The sequence below is a fragment of the Lissotriton helveticus genome, chromosome 5_1, assembly GCF_964261635.1.
Source record: "Lissotriton helveticus chromosome 5_1, aLisHel1.1, whole genome shotgun sequence".
NCBI classification, from domain to species: domain Eukaryota; kingdom Metazoa; phylum Chordata; class Amphibia; order Caudata; family Salamandridae; genus Lissotriton; species Lissotriton helveticus.
This window is the reverse complement of record NC_136065.1, coordinates 74,926,051-74,941,914: the sequence shown is the minus strand read 5'-3', so window position 1 is coordinate 74,941,914 and position 15,864 is coordinate 74,926,051. Positions and strand designations below refer to the sequence as shown.

At 45.2% G+C, this 15,864-nt stretch overlaps 1 protein-coding gene across 1 annotated transcript in view; it reads right to left on the bottom strand.

Moving 5' to 3' along the window:
* Nucleotides 1-325: 325 nt before the first annotated feature.
* Nucleotides 326-15,864, bottom strand: part of LOC144752388 (E3 ubiquitin-protein ligase TRIM39-like) — a 184,018-nt gene continuing 168,479 nt past the window's right edge. The window contains exons 3-4 of the mRNA XM_078640323.1: nucleotides 828-1,058; nucleotides 326-343 (exon numbers count right to left, since the gene is read on the bottom strand). Of these exons, the coding sequence (XP_078496449.1) occupies nucleotides 326-343; nucleotides 828-1,058 (249 nt within the window). The remainder of the gene's footprint in view (nucleotides 344-827; nucleotides 1,059-15,864) is intronic.

Genomic DNA, 15,864 nt, shown 5'->3' with positions numbered 1-15,864 from the left:
ATTTATATTTTTGGCATCACCCTGATGGAGCGTTAACGACTTTGTTAATTCCATTTGCTATAGTATTGGAACAACACGTTTCCATGTACACTGATTCCACTTCTATATTGCTCGCTGATATATTGTCATACTACTGTTTCCAGTGTGAACTTAAGTGCCGATATATTTATTGATATATATCTGTGATCTGCTCTTGTGATATAAAGAAATGCCAATAAAGAAATATTATTAAAGAAATCATTAACTTTTTCAAATGTCTAATTATATAGCTCACTGTTCACCCTAACGTGAGGTTGGAGCAAATTGAAATGTGTAGTGTCCTTCATTAGGAGAAAAGTAAGCGCTGTAGAAGAGAAAGAAGTGTTTTCACACTTCTGAGAAATGTGGTTTCTTTCCAATTCTCTCAGATTTTGCTCCTAGCTAGGCTGCACATCTTTATTCTGCTTGTTTTACATTTGGCTTCTTTGTCTCCATATGTTAATTACTGTCACTGGGATTGGTTGGTGTGCAGCATCGCCCCTAATAGAAAAAATGCATACATATGAAACAAATCGTCTTCATAATTAGATGGGTTAGTGACATGTATGTGACACTGTAAGAAGTTAATGTAAAGTCAACGGTTTGTATATTGAATTGCGCTCTCAGCATTTAAAGGGACAGTATAAAAATGTCTGTCTGTATGTTGTGTGCCTGTCAGAGTGCATGGCGTCACTGTGGATGGACCCTGGCCGGAGATTATGTGTGTTCTGCCAACACATGTAACACTTCACACAAAGTATGAATAATTCACTTCCTTCTTTTATTGCATTTACCAAACAGTATCTCACCTTCAGGAGTTCCCACGCTGACCCCTCACACTTCCTTTCTATCTCCATTATCAGGGCCTTTAGAGAGGCGATTTGATTAGACAGTTTGGCAATATTTGAATTTTCTACCATGTTAATTTTAGTTTCCATCTCCTCCAGTTTTTCATGCAATGTTTGCTTATTTTCTTTCAGGAGCTTCTGCAGTTTTTCAATCTCAGATTCAATTTTCTGCTTCTCAATTCTTAACGTGTCCTGTCAGGAGCAAAGAAAAGTTGGTTAGTTATAAAAAAAAGCTTCCAACAAGCCGTCCTTAGAGTGGGAGTCCAGAGGGAGGTTGGGAGGTTGATAGTTTCTTAACAACACTAGCGTGCTTTTCCTAATTTCTGAACTGCAGCCTCCTACTACCTTCCCTTCTAGCGTTTTCCATCCTTCTCATACTCCTTCCCTCTTCTTTCCCTCAGACACCTCACGAACTGTAAAGAGGTCAGAATTTGTAAAGCTGCAGAGACGCTCGATCCATGGAGCGAGTGCAAGGAAGAGAACCCACTGCAGACAGAGACGCTCGATCCATGGAGCGAGTGCAAGGAAGAGAACCCACCGCAGGCAGAGACGCTCGATCCATGGAGCGAGTGCAAGGAAGAGAACCCACTGCAGGCAGAGACGCTCGATCCATGGAGCGAGTGCAAGGAAGAGAACCCACCACAGGCAGAGACGCTCGATCCATGGAGCGAGTGCAAGGAAGAGAACCCACCGCAGGCAGAGACGCTCGATCCATGGAGCGAGTGCAAGGAAGAGAACCCACTGTAGGCAGGGACGCTCCATCCATGGAGCGAGTGCAAGGAAGAGAACCCACCGCAGGCAGAGACGCTCGATCCATGGAGCGAGTGCAAGGAAGAGAACCCACCGCAGGCAGAGACGCTCGATCCATGGAGCGAGTGCAAGGAAGAGAACCCACTGCAGGCAGAGACGCTCGATCCATGGAGCGAGTGCAAGGAAGAGAACCCACTGCAGGCAGAGACAGACTAAGACCAAGAGACAGGCTGAGTGGAGAGACTGGCAGAAGTCAAGCGCGAGTAAATGTGACTCACACGGGAGAATGTAAAAGTAATGGGGCCAGGAAGTTTCAGCACTTGGGATGAAAGACACGACACTTAAGGAGTGCGGGCTGCCCCTGTGCTGTGAGGACATTTGCTGCGTTCGCCCAGGAGATGCTCTGGGGGTATCCTACTATCGCCCCCATTGAGAGTGATGAAGAATTACTAATGTAATAATTTCACACTCACAATTATACCAGGATTATGGGTTTTGTGCTATGAACACGAGAGATCAAGAATTACCAGATAAATCAATGTTACAGCACCAGTTTCTTCAGGGAATTCCCAACAAATTCCTACAGAGGATGGGCGAGGAGGTTGGTGTGACATCTTGTTCTATCCTATGATAGGAGGCTTTGAGTTACCGGATAAGGTATCTCACATCCTAGCATAGAATAACAGGGTGTGAGCCATCAGGTGAAGTAGATCACACCCCAGCCTGGAATAGAGGGTTGCAGCTGATGAGAGAGGTTTGTCTCTCAAGCGTCACCATGAAGAGCTGGACCGAGGAATATTGTGGAGCCAGGTATGTCTCCACCCCTGGTGGGGGCCTGTGCACCTGTATGTGTCACTAGAATACAGGTGGAGGGTTGTGCTCCTGTGCATTGCCGCTAGTATACAGGTAGAGGGACGTACTCGTGTGATGTATCGCTAGAATACAGTTAGAGGGCTGCATCCTGTGATATGTCACTAGTATACAGGTAGAGGGTTGCGCTCCTGTGATGTGTCATTCGTACACAGGTCGAGTGCTGTGCTCCTGTGATGCGTCACTAGAATACGGCTGGAGGGTTGTGCTCCTGTATGTGTTGATAGCATACAGGTGAAGGGTTGTTGTCACAATGTGCCTACTGAGACCCGGTAAGAGATGAGAAGGGTGACCAGTTTCCTCCTTATGTCTCTCCTGTCGTTTGCTTTCAGTCACCGCGGAATACTCCTTATTACTGAGCCGTATTTAGTGAGCTCACAGCCTGTCTTCCAGATGTTACATTTTTGCGACCAGTGCCTCCTGCAGCAACTAGTCAACCCTGGGGGCGTCTGCGAGTAATGAATTTTTCCATCTTAAACGCTATCCGCTTAACACTTTAAATGTGTGGTATTTATCTTGTACACTTTTACAGCTGCGCAGCAAGTAGTGCCAGCTGCACCGTTTAGGCCTTTTACAGCTGCGCAGCAAGTAGTGCCAGCTGCACCGTTTATGCCTTTTACAGCTGCGCAGCAAGTAGTGCCAGCTGCATCGTTTAGGCCTTTTACAGCTACGCAGCAAGTAGTGCCAGCTACACCGTTTTGGTCATCAATCAGATGTACAGCCAGGAGTGCCTGCTGCATTGTTTAGACCTTTTACGGCTGCGCATCTAGTAGTGCCTGCTGCACCCGTTAAGCAGCTTTCTCGGTGGGGACAGTTCAAATTGAGTTATGACTCCCTGGTCCTACTATGTGCAAACATTCCCCCGGTCAATTTTTCGAGTGACAGGTGGCACCTTGTACTCCTAGATGAAGGGCCCAACAAATACCCACCTCACTTCCCGGACAGCACTTTAGCTCGGTTTTTCCACCTTAAACATCTGGATTATGCGCCCCCTTTTTGCCCTTTTACTTCTTCTCACCTCCGCTTTCCCAGTAACACTCCTCTCATTTCCCCCCCACCCTCCTCCGCCTCATTTTCCCAACATGGCCACCTCACGAGTTAAGTCTGGAGCCAATTGCTACAGAATCATTTATCCTCCTGACCAGACTAAAGCTACAATTAAACGACTGAAGCATAACACTATTGAACGTTTCCCGGACTCCCTTTTTGTTGACCAATTTTACAATGTTAGTCTTGGGAGGTGTAAAAACGATTTCATTTTCTTCACCCACGACACCCCCTCGTGGTCCAACAGTTTTTACAATTCCCTTAACGTCACCTCCTCCTCCTCTATCCCATATGGGAAACAACTAAAAATGTCCCCCTCTGCGCGCTTCAAAGGTTACCTCACTATCTCACTATATAACAACGGTACTGTCATGATCCAAGGCAAAGACACCTGCCTCTCGCTCTTTGACCTCCTCTTCCCCTCCTTACTCCCCTCCTCTGCAACCGGGTTTCCCCCTGACTCTCCTTCCAGCTCCACCCATTACTCCCTTTCTCCTCCGCCGACCCCACCTCACTTCAATTGGCTGCACTCTCGAGAAGCACAGGTCGGTATTCTTCCCTTCCCCTCCCTTCTGACCTCCTCTCCTATCCCTCCCCCCTCACAGTATGTCCCCTCCTACATTACTTCAGCCTTACCACTAGCTAATACGCTCCTCGTCCCATCTTCACCATCCCGATACTCCAATCTCCTCTCCTCCACCATATTCCTCCCCATCACCCCCCTTTTTAGTCCACCTCTCCTCCAACCCTCTCCCCCAATGAACTTTCCATAGGCTCCCCATATCCCTCCTTCCATCCCCTCGTTATTCACCCCGTTTTCTCCACAATTCCACTGCATCTCTCTCCTCCCTCCTACTCCTCCAGTACTGCTGCACTACTCCCTTTCCCCTCCTAGTAATCCCTTCCATTTCCCTCCCTCAAGCCCAGCAGAACCACTTCCTTTCCTCAACTTCCCTTTCTCTCAACCCCCTCACTCTGCCATATGCCCGTTCCCTCACAGCCGCCTCTCCTAACTGACAGGACCTCCACAACCACTGCACCTCTTCTCCTCCCAAACCTCCCACATTCCCATGATTCCACACAGGCCTCCCCTCTCCTTCTTCCCTACCGCCGTGTTACGCACCCTTCTCCCCCTAAACTTGTCCTTAACTCTTCTCCCTCTTGCAACACCAACAAGGACAACTCCCCCTTAACCTCCAACTCACTAACTCCCGCTCTCAACCTCCACCTTTCCCCCATCTGTGAACACCACACCCCAACTTACCTCCGGTCCCCCCACCTCTCCCTGCCTTCCACCACCAGTTCCACCCCCCTTTGTTTCAATCGAGCCACCCAACCTTCCGTGCTCTGCCTCATTCTCACTGGAAAATACGCTAGGCTCTCTTATCACCTCCATCTCCCAGCTTACAGCTGCCATTTCACACTTATGCTCTAAGATCTCCACCCCTCCATGCACCTCTACTCCCTTCCAACTTCCCACGAGATGCACCTCGCCCCCTCACCCCAATTCAGCCAAGCTCAACCTTTCGTCTGCAAACTTAGTTAACTCACACAAGCCCTTGAACGCCACCCCTCTTCATCCGGCATACCCTAGCAACCCCACTATCTACACTATTCCGACCATCACCTCTGTCAGAACAAAGCATCCACCTAAACCCTCCCGAGCACCTCCGCATAAGTACAATATCCCAATCACCCTTCAGAGCCCAAGTGCCCCCGTTACCAAAACAGTCTTGACAGAGCTGCGCTGTATGCTTCACAACTGCAGATCTGCAGTAAAACACAAACTTGAAATCTCCGATACCATCACCCTTTACAATATTGACATGCTCTTCCTCACAGAGACCTGGTTCAAAGATACCTCTCACTCTATGTTTGATCTCCTATTACCCACAGGCTATTCTATATTGAGGAATGACAGAATTGACAACAACACGGGGGGAGGTGTTGCAGTCATCTTTAGAAACGCCCTCCAACTTAAGGATTCTCCTGTCAGCTCCTCCCACACCTTTGAATGCCTTTCTCTTGAGCTTCAATTGCAACACCGTTCACCCCTCAGATTCCATGTCATTTACCGCCGGCCCCGTAGTGGCCCCTCGTTTATGGAAGATCTCACTGACTTCATCAGCGACCAATACTCGCAAAGTGTCAATCAGACCTTCGTGGGTGACTTCAATCTCCACTGGGGCGTACCGCAAGACTCCTCTGCGAACTCACTGGCCACCTTCCTCTCTGCAAACGATCTTATTCAACACTGTTCTGAATCAACACACTCTAAGGGCGCAATCCTGGACCTCGTTATATCTAAAGCAGGCATGCTTTCTACCACTACCCCAATTCATGTAGATTGGTCTGACCACCTCCTCGTCCCATTCTCTCTTCAACTTTCACACTCTATAACTCTTGGCCAACCCAAGAGGGCCATCTCCTGGTTCCATGACGCCAAAAATATTGATGTCGGTCCCCTCTGTTAATCAGCTTTGTTATCACTTCCAAGGCTAGACCCAAACCTAGCTGTTGACGATCTCACCTCCCAATGCCTCACAGTTCTTGCAGCTGAAATTAATAACGTCGCTCCACTCAAAAGCAAAAAGACAAGGCCCACTCCCTCAGCACCTTGGTTCAACAAATCCCTTTATGAGGAAAGGAAGCAGCTAAGATTCCTGTAGAAACAATGGAGGCAAGTGCCCTCCACTGACAATGTGGCCATGCTTCGCTCAGCAAGATCCAAATACCACAAACACATCTGTTACGGCGGGATTTCTGATCTATTGTTATAGGGTCTAGATCCCAACTTGGGTCGACTGAACCGTTGATACCTGTCATAGAGTAAAAGGCAATCCACTACTAGGTCAATCAATTAAGGATTTACACCACTCTAAAGAACCACTTACTACGAATAAGTTTTAAAAGTTTATTATAAAGCCAAAGTTAACTGGAGATACAAACATCTCAAAATAAGGTTCAAAAGATATACTGGTATCAATACAAACATAAATTTTCTAAATGCTCTTAGTCGGCAGAAGAATATCACCAAAACCAATTCAAAAATCATCAGAGTTGCAAGAATAGACACAAGCTGTAGCTTATGAGTCATTTACAGAAAAGAAGAAAATTCAGATTAGACTGTCCCTACACTAGACTAAGTGACATCCCTACTTAGCAAAATCTTAACCTAAAAAGGTGTCAGCCGTGGTGACTTCCAAAGAAGATCACTCACTTCCCTTAGTCTTCGTTGTAAATCGGTGTCTCGCAGTTAACCTATCTGCCTACCCATCCGCTCTCTTAGGTTCCTCAGACCATCTGCCCTAACTCCACCCAGGGGTGCTGTCCCTAATACAAAAATCACATTTACAATAGAAACGCCCTTTAGAGACGCCCCTCACGTGGTGTTGGTTCTGGCATTTATCATGCTGATACTCCTCTGGGCCCATCGTTAGCGTTGACCTTGCTTCTCAGACTCTTCTCCGGCAGGACGGTACCCCCCAGGAAATTCCTGAAGCCTCCTCCAGGCCTGTGCCTGGCTCTCTTAACAAAACCCTATTCATCACTCTCTTGATTGGAACCTCCTCGCACCTGCAAACAGACACTTGTACAAGTCGTAAACCATCGAGCAGGCTCCGCAATTTATGCTTAACATGACATTCCATTAACTAACACATGCAGATCAAAAGAAATGAACTTATCTATTCAGGCCTTTTTAGAATTACATGAAACGGGCCTGTGCACTCTGTAAACCTTTAATTTTCTTAGTCTAAACAGTATTCTAACTTATTACACACAATGGTTATATGAAACACTTCTATAAAACATATATTTCAGTTCTATGATCAATAATACTTTGAATTACAACATTAAAATCCATATCACGTGAAAGTATAACATCACCTTTCATTCTCCGTGAACTGCCATGTGGCCTACACATTTCTACGTTTATCAGTTATTACATTCTCCTCTACAACAGCCACATAACATGGTATTTCAACATCATTATAACATCTCTACACACTTCTATATTAGCTTTTCACACAGATATATGCATTCTATTTTGATTAAACACTCTTATGTATTTTCACTCTATAAATTCGACACTCTTATGTAATCTTTACTAAACTAATGCAACGTGTTTGTAAATATGGTGCACTTCTAATTTTTTCTCGATTTGCGCTCTCTCAGTTCCCCACTTTGATGACTTTTAGTAGTCATCACCATCACAACACCATCCCTGAGGTATGACCTAAATCAAACTGAACTCGTTGCAGTACTCTCTCGTTTCATCATCTCTAGAGCCCTCAGACTCCTGTACTGATTATCCTGCATCGCAGCTAATCTCCTCTCCTGCTCTCTCATGGATCTCTGCAATCTATTTGATCTATACCATTGGTACAGCCGCACCATTCCCCACAAAGTGATTATACAAACCACTATTATGATGATAGGTTTCAGTATGTACCAAATGAAACCCTTTCCTAGGTTGGCAGACCAACTTCCAACTTTACCCATTCCATGACCTACTTTTTCCCACACATTCACCTGTGTCAAATCCTCAATCTCATGATGAATTTCAGTGATGTTCCGTATATACTTTTCTAAAGGTTTTGAATTGTCTGGAATGTAAGTACAACATTCCTGAACCTTCAAAGCCTTACAGACTCCTCCCTCTTTGGCTAACAGAACGTCTAGAGCAAGTCGGTTCTGAAGAACCATTGCCCTTATCGATTGCATCTCTCCCTCCACCAGCATTAATGATCTAGCAGTACTGGCGGACAACCTATCTTCTGATTTTGACATCATTCAGTACTATCCCTAAAAGAGGAAACATAGCACCAAATACGTCTCCAACTACCTCCTCATCGCTTACATCCCTTCTTCCTCTAACTTGAGTTCTTCCCTCTATAATTTCTAAATCCTTAGCATGGTATATTTTGGGGAAGACAATTGCTAAATAACATGATCCATACCAATTATCCGGTAGTTTCACGTATGCATTTCTTCCACAAACAAAATATACATTCGGGATCACCTGCATTCCCTTCAAGAAATCCTTGGTATAATATTCTAATTGGAAAGCATGTTCACAATTTACTTCTCCCACAAACACATTCTCATCATAGGTTTTACCCCTATATATACACAGTTTCTCTTTCTTCTCTCGATCCAAAGCTATTGGACCATTACTACCCTTTCTTTGGTGTGACCTTTCTTCCTCTGTCCAATCTGTTTTCCATTGACCTGAAGCTTTTAAGATCTTCTGTCTCCTGTACCGATCATCCACCTGCCCTATAAACCTTTTCTCAATTTCTGACACTTTACAAGTCAAATTATTTCTTCGGGCATGTGAAGTATCTAACGTTTTCCAAGGAATGAAAAATGTCTTTAGTCTATCTTCACTCTTATAATAATCCCACTTGTTCATGTGCTTGTAGTTTGGAACTTCTGGTAAAACAGCATCAAAGTTTGAAAAATAATATTCAAACCCATCACGTTCATAAAATATACTAAGCAACAAACTACATGTGATTCCATAAGTCAATGGAAGATGATGATATCTAATACCTTCGTCTACAGAGGCTGGCAATTGCATACACACGTAGCAATCTTTAGCCTCCATAGCATCAATATATTCGTAAAGCAACTTAGCATATGCATTTGATTTGAAATTTCCCTGTGATTCATCCACATGCAACCTACGAGTCTCTGCTGCTAGTAAAGCTTTATCTTTCTCTGTATTGTCCCCCTTTTTACCAGCAGTATTACGTTTCTGTGTCGATACAATTTTTGCTTCCTTTGTAGCCTTTTCTTCATTTTCATGTCCCACTACATATGATATAGTAACTACTAAAACTATAAGAAAAATTACTCCCACTAAAAGTGTGCCTACTATGCATTTTGTCCTGCGGTTTGAGTTGCCAGCCTCCATGATCTCAAGACAGTGTAGTTCTGGTTTTCTTTCACGATACAAAGTCTCTTTTCTTTGCTTATTCAGTCTTTCCGAACCACACCTGGAAGCTGATAATCCCTTCCGCAAGATCAGTCTTTGAGTTCTATAGCAACAGACAACCCTAGCCCTTCTCCGTCCACTAAATGGGAAGCCCCTAAATTTCTTCTTCTTCCACTTGGCGCTAGGTCATCTTTCAATCTGTTTATTTACAAAGTCTTTAACAATCTGGAATCAGACGTGTTCCAGCGGCTCTAATCACGTATTCTAATATTTCCAAACGAAGAGTGATCTACTCATGCGTTGGCCTCGTTGAACAAAAGGTCGGAAATTCGATTCTGTTTAAAACCATGTCTCTTATCCCGCTCAGATAAGGAGAATTGGGGATAGTGAGTGTCAGCAACCCTTCGACCTCCACTCCGGGTATCACCAACACTATTTCCACTGTTATGATTGAGTCAGTACTGATCAATGTCACTTCCCTCACCCTCCCAGATCTCCGTGCACTGGACATCTGCAGCTAGGTAGGTCCACTCAGGAGTAGCGTATCTTCTGCAGGGCACTCGCACCCTCCTCGATCTTCTCGGACCTTCCTGTTCCTGTCTTTGTGCACCTTCGGCCAAATCCGAGTCTTCAGATATAGGAGCAAGAGTTCTCTCTGGAGTTGGCTTCAAGCTCGACCTCTTCTTTCTTTCAGGCCAACTAGCTTCTCCACGCCTTGTTCTCCTATTTCTTGTCCTCACACTCGGTTCTTGATCACTCTTGTCTTGACCTGTGTCTGAGCCGTATTCACAGCAACTTTCTCCTTCGGTGGCAACTTCAGTTTCACTGTCGTCCTGTCTTTCTTCTTCTGGATCTGTAGCACTCCCAACTTCTTCCGACACCCCCACAGCTTGACTGATCCCCTCTAGTGGTTCGCCGTCCACAGCTGGATTTTCATCTGTGAGAGGAGCTGTTTCTTCTAAGGGTGCTGGAACTCTTCGAGTATGGGAAGCATGAATCCAGTTTGGCAGCCCTCCACACTTTACAGCCGTATTCGTTGTCAAGATTATTTGGTAGGGCCCCTTCCAACGCACGTCTAGGCAGTTCTTCCGGACGTGCTTCTTGACAAGCACCCAGTCACCCGGGCACAAGTCGTGACATAGGTCTCTTGAAGATGGAACTTCAGCAGCCTGCACCTGAAGAGACACAGAATGAATGATACCAGAAAGTCCCTTGCAATAATCCAAGATCAGGTCATCTGTAATATTCAACAAAGCGGTAGTTGGAACAGACGGAAGTCTCATTGCCCTCCCCATTAAAACCTCATGTGGAGAGAGACCTGTCCTCCTGTCTGGTGTGCTACGCATACTCATGAGTACCAAGGGCAAAGCATCAGGCCAGCTTAAGGACGTTGATGAACATACTTTGGCTATTCGGGATTTTAGAGTTCCGTTTATCTGCTCCACGATATCTGAAGCCTCTGGTCGATAGCTACAGTGCAACTTCTGATCAATGTTCAATGCAGAGCAAAGCATCTTCACAACTTCGCTGTTGAAATGAGTTCCTCTGTCTGATTCCAAAGAGGTCGGCACCCCAAAGCGCGGGATCAACTCTCTAAGCAACAACTTTGCTACTGTGAGTGTATCACACCTGCGTGTAGGGTATGCTTCGACCCATCTGGAAAATATGCATACAACCACCAGAACATACCTGAGGCGGTTGCTTTTTGGCATCTCAATAAAATCTAATTGCATTCTGTTGAAAGGCCCCCCAGACCTCCCAATGTGACTCATTGTAACTGGTGTTCTTTTCCCTACATTCAATTGCTGGCATGTGACACACCTCCGACACACTGCTTCTGCTGCTATCCTAAACCTAGGATTATACCAAGTCTGCCTAAATAACCTCAGCATGGCATCTCTTCCTAAGTGTACTGGACCATGTATCTGTCGTGCCATTGGACTCACTAGTTCATCAGGTAATACTGCCCTTCCATCTGCTGAAACCCACAAATCCATTTCACCTTTCACACAACCTGCTGTTTCCCATGCCTTTTTCTCAGAATCAGGTGCTTTCTCTTGCAGGTCTTTTAAATCATCCCAAGTATCAACTGTTTCTAGCATCATGTTTAACTCTGTCTTTTCCTGAGTCCCTCCTACTTCCACTTCCGTGAAAGAATATCCTTGCTCCGCGCAGTAGCGGGCAACTTCATCTGCATATCGATTACCTTGCGACACAAAATCTGTATTTTTGGTGTGGGCTATACATTTAACGACCGCAATTGCTGCTGGACCTTGTAATGCTTCTAACAACAATCGCACAAATTCCCCATTTCGAATAGGCGAACCAGAGGAGGTCATGTAACCTCTCTGAGACCACAATTGCCCATAATCATGAACTACACCGAAACCATATTGGCTATCGGTCTAAATGGTGACTCTAATTTTGCTACCTGCTAAACAGGCACGTGTCAATGCAATGATTTCGGCTACCTGAGCGGAGTGTACTCCTTCCAGGCAAGCGGCTTCCACAACTCCAGTAATGGTGCAAACAGCATAAGCTGCTCTCAACCGACCAGTATCGTCTCTTAAACATGAGCCATCAACAAAGAAAATTTCATCAGGGTCAGTCAACGGCTCATCCACAATATCTGGTCTTGGCTTGGTGCATAGTTCAGTCACATCAAGGCAATCGTGATCTTCACATTCTTCGCCTTCTATATCATTAGGAAGTGGCATCAATGTAGCAGGATTCAAAACAGAGCACCCCTTAATGGTCACGTTCTCCGCAGCAAGAATAACTTGCTCGTAGCGCGTGAGCCTATTATTGGTTAAGTGCTGTGTCTTGGTCCTGGTCATTAACAGTTCTACAGAATGAGGTACATACACCACTAATTGGTGTCCCATAACGATATTTTCACACCTTTCAATGCTGACACCTGTTGCAGCAACGGATTTGAGTCATCCGGGCAACGCTGCGGCTACCGGATCTAAAGTAGCCGAAAAGTATGCAACTGGTCTACGGGCATTTCCATGAGTTTGTACTAAAACTGACAAAGCACAACCCTCTCTTTCGCAGCAGTAAAGTGAAAATGGTTTTTCATAATCAGGCATCCCCAAAGCTGGAGCACGGCACAAGTCCTCTCTCAGCTGTAGGAACGACATCAAACAATCCTTGTCCCATGGTACCGGATCACTCACCTCCTTGTGCGTCAGTTTTTGTAAGGGTTTTGCTTTCAGGGAAAAGTTAGCTATCCACTGTCGGCAATAACCCACCATTCCTAGGAACATCCTGACTTCTCTCTGTGTCGTAGGCGCGTTCATCTTCATTATCGCCTCTATCCTATCTGGTGACACCTTGCGCTTTCTTTTTTCTATCCGGTGACCCAAGTACTGTACTTCTGTCAGACAGTACTGCAATTTGCTCGGGGATACTTTATGCCCATTTTCACCTAAGTGGTTCAGCAAGGCGATGGTATCCACCTTACAAGCTTCTTCCGTTCCTGACGCGACAAGTAGGTAGTCTATGTACTGGACCAGAACCGAGTTCTGTGGCAGTACTAGACTTTCAAGATTTTTCTTCAATAGCTGGTTGAAAATTGATGGGCTTTCTGTATACCCTTGTGGGATACGACACCATGTTAGGACACGATTTTCCAGCTTAAAAGCGAAAAGATACTGGCTTTCTTCATCTAATGGAATTGAAAAGAAAGCCTGACAAAGATCTATCACGGTAAACCACTCAGCTTGGAATGGTATCTGAAACAATATCACTGATGGATTCGGTACCACTGGACAACATGAAACAACTATGCTATTAATCTTTCGAAGATCTTGCACTATTCTAAATTTCCCACTAGGTTTCTGCAAACCCATGATCGGGGAGTTGCATGGACTACCCACGATTTCCTTCAGTATTCCCTGTTGAATCATGGAGTCGATTACGGGTTTTATTCCTGCAATCGTATCCGGGGTCAATTTGTATTGAGGCGTTCTTGGATATTCAACATTTGGTTTTACCATGATCTTCACTGGTTCTACTCCTTTGATCAATCCTATCTCTTCTCCAGTAAAATCCCATACCTCTGATGACACTGTATCTCGCAAGTCCCGAGGAAGGTCCCCCACAGTCAGGGTAGGATACAGTTCTACGCATACTCTCGAATTTGCAACTTTAAAAGTAGCATCCTCGTCTGTAGTCTGTACCTCTACTCCCTGAGGTGTGCAGTATATTGTGCAGTTCAGTTTGCACAATAAGTCCCTTCCTAACAGACACACAGGACTAGAATCACATACTACAAACTGATGTTCATAGTTGTGGTTTCCTATTCTCACTAGCACTGGTTCCGTCAAAGGGTTGGTCATTCTCCTATTTGCGACTCCTACCACTTGAATAGTTTCCCCCGACATTGGTAGATCTGGAACCACTGCTGATCTCAAAGTTGATCGAGTAGCTCCGGTATCTACTAAGAATGTTGTAGGACACCCTGCCACTTCAGCCTCTACAAACGGTCCTCTTTGATCCACCTCTAGAACTGCCCCGAGGGTACAGTCCTCCTCTCTACTTACACGTCGTCCCGTCAATGGATCAACGTAGTAACACTCTTCTTCGTCTATAAAAAGAGGCATTTGTCTATAGATTTTTCCCCCTGTCGTAATCTTTGGTGGCTGCGGGAACTGGGCTCGTGGAGCCGAAGTCCCCCCTTTGGCCACCTTACTCTTTGGCACTGTCACCCTTTGAACTGGAACTTCTTGAACTTCCTCCTCCTCTACTTCTAGCTCTCCATTTTCATGGTTATAGGGACACTCACGTTTCCAATGTCCCACCTGGTGACACTGGTGACACTTCGTCGTTTTTTTCAAAGTAGCAATGTCTATTCTAGGTCTTGAGTTTTCCTCGCTGTCCTTATTCTGACTATTTGGTTTCCGTCCCATTGTCCCTGTTCCCTGTTGCTGCTGTCCACCCTTTCCAGCCGACTGCATCTGCACCATCATCAGTTTCTCTTTTAATTTCTTTGCTTTGGAATCTATTTCATCACTGCAATACCTTGCGTATCTCAAAATTTCATCCAATGGTTTGTTTTGCCAACAAATTAAATGTTGCTGAATCATCAAACAAATATCAGGTCTCAACCCCAAAACAAACTTCGATACAAACTGTCCTATATCTTTGGGATCCATTACATCTAATCCACTGTATTGTTTGAACGTTTTCAGCAATCGCTCATAAAACTCATGAACTGTCTCTTTGGGTTCCTGTCTTGTTCGGTCTATTTTTAACCAATCTATATCTTGTGGTGGCACCTTCTCCTTCAGCCATGTCATCACCCTATTATATTTTAACATTACGGTTTCTGATGGTCCATTAGTACGTCCATCCCTTTCTGGTTCTGAGGTTGGCCATTCGACACTAACCTTGCATGCTATCCACAAGTCTCCCGGGACCACAATGTCAAATAAAGTGTTCAAATCAATCCACAATACTTTTGAAATCTTGACAAACCTCTCTACCTGCTTGTACCACTCTACGGGATTTTCCCTTAACTTCGGAAATGAGTTTGTGAATGCAGCCAAATCTCCCCTACTCCAGGGCACATGTACATAACTCCCATTCGCTATTTCTCGCAAAGGGAATGCCTCCATCTGCAGTAGCCTTCCCTCCGGTGACATCACATTTGCGCTCCGCCTGACAGTTCCCTTTTTGGACCACCTCTCTTCCCATTTGTCCAGATCTCTCCATGCTCTTATTACTGTGATCAGTTCCCTTATGTGTGTTTTTAATCCAGTTGTCCTTCTCTCATCTAGGTCCTGATCTGAATAATGCAACCTATGGTTACCCTGCAATGCCTTTGTTCTGGACAAATCTACCATATACTTGTCTGCCAGTTCAGACAGTTTCTCATGAGTTGCTCTTGCCTTCTGAGTAACATCCTTTGCTATAAACAGCAGCTCATCTTGTTCGTACATGTCAATCCTTTCTAAAGGCAACACACCATCAATTATCTCGTCCAGATCAGATTTTAAGCTGGTCACATCGAGTCTTTTGGCTTTTATCACAGCTTTCAGTATGCTATCTCTAGAGAGTCCATTTACATCTCTCCCATCACAGCTCTGAGTCCTACGTCTGGGCTCAGGCGTGTTATGGAGAGTCTTCCCATGCTCCCATCTCTCCAGGTCCCATGCAGTTCCATCCTCTCTGGGTGTATAGTGAAACACTTCTCTATTTCCCATAGTCCCACATTTCCCGTTCTGCCTAGTTTCTCTGGGCGCATGGTAAGACATTCCATTATTCCCCATGCCTTCGCAATTTGCCAGTGATCTCTGATCACTCGACGCATGGCAAGATCCTTCGCGGTTCCCCATGTTCCCACAATTCCAGTACTGTACGTTACCATCAGGTGCGTGGAGAGTG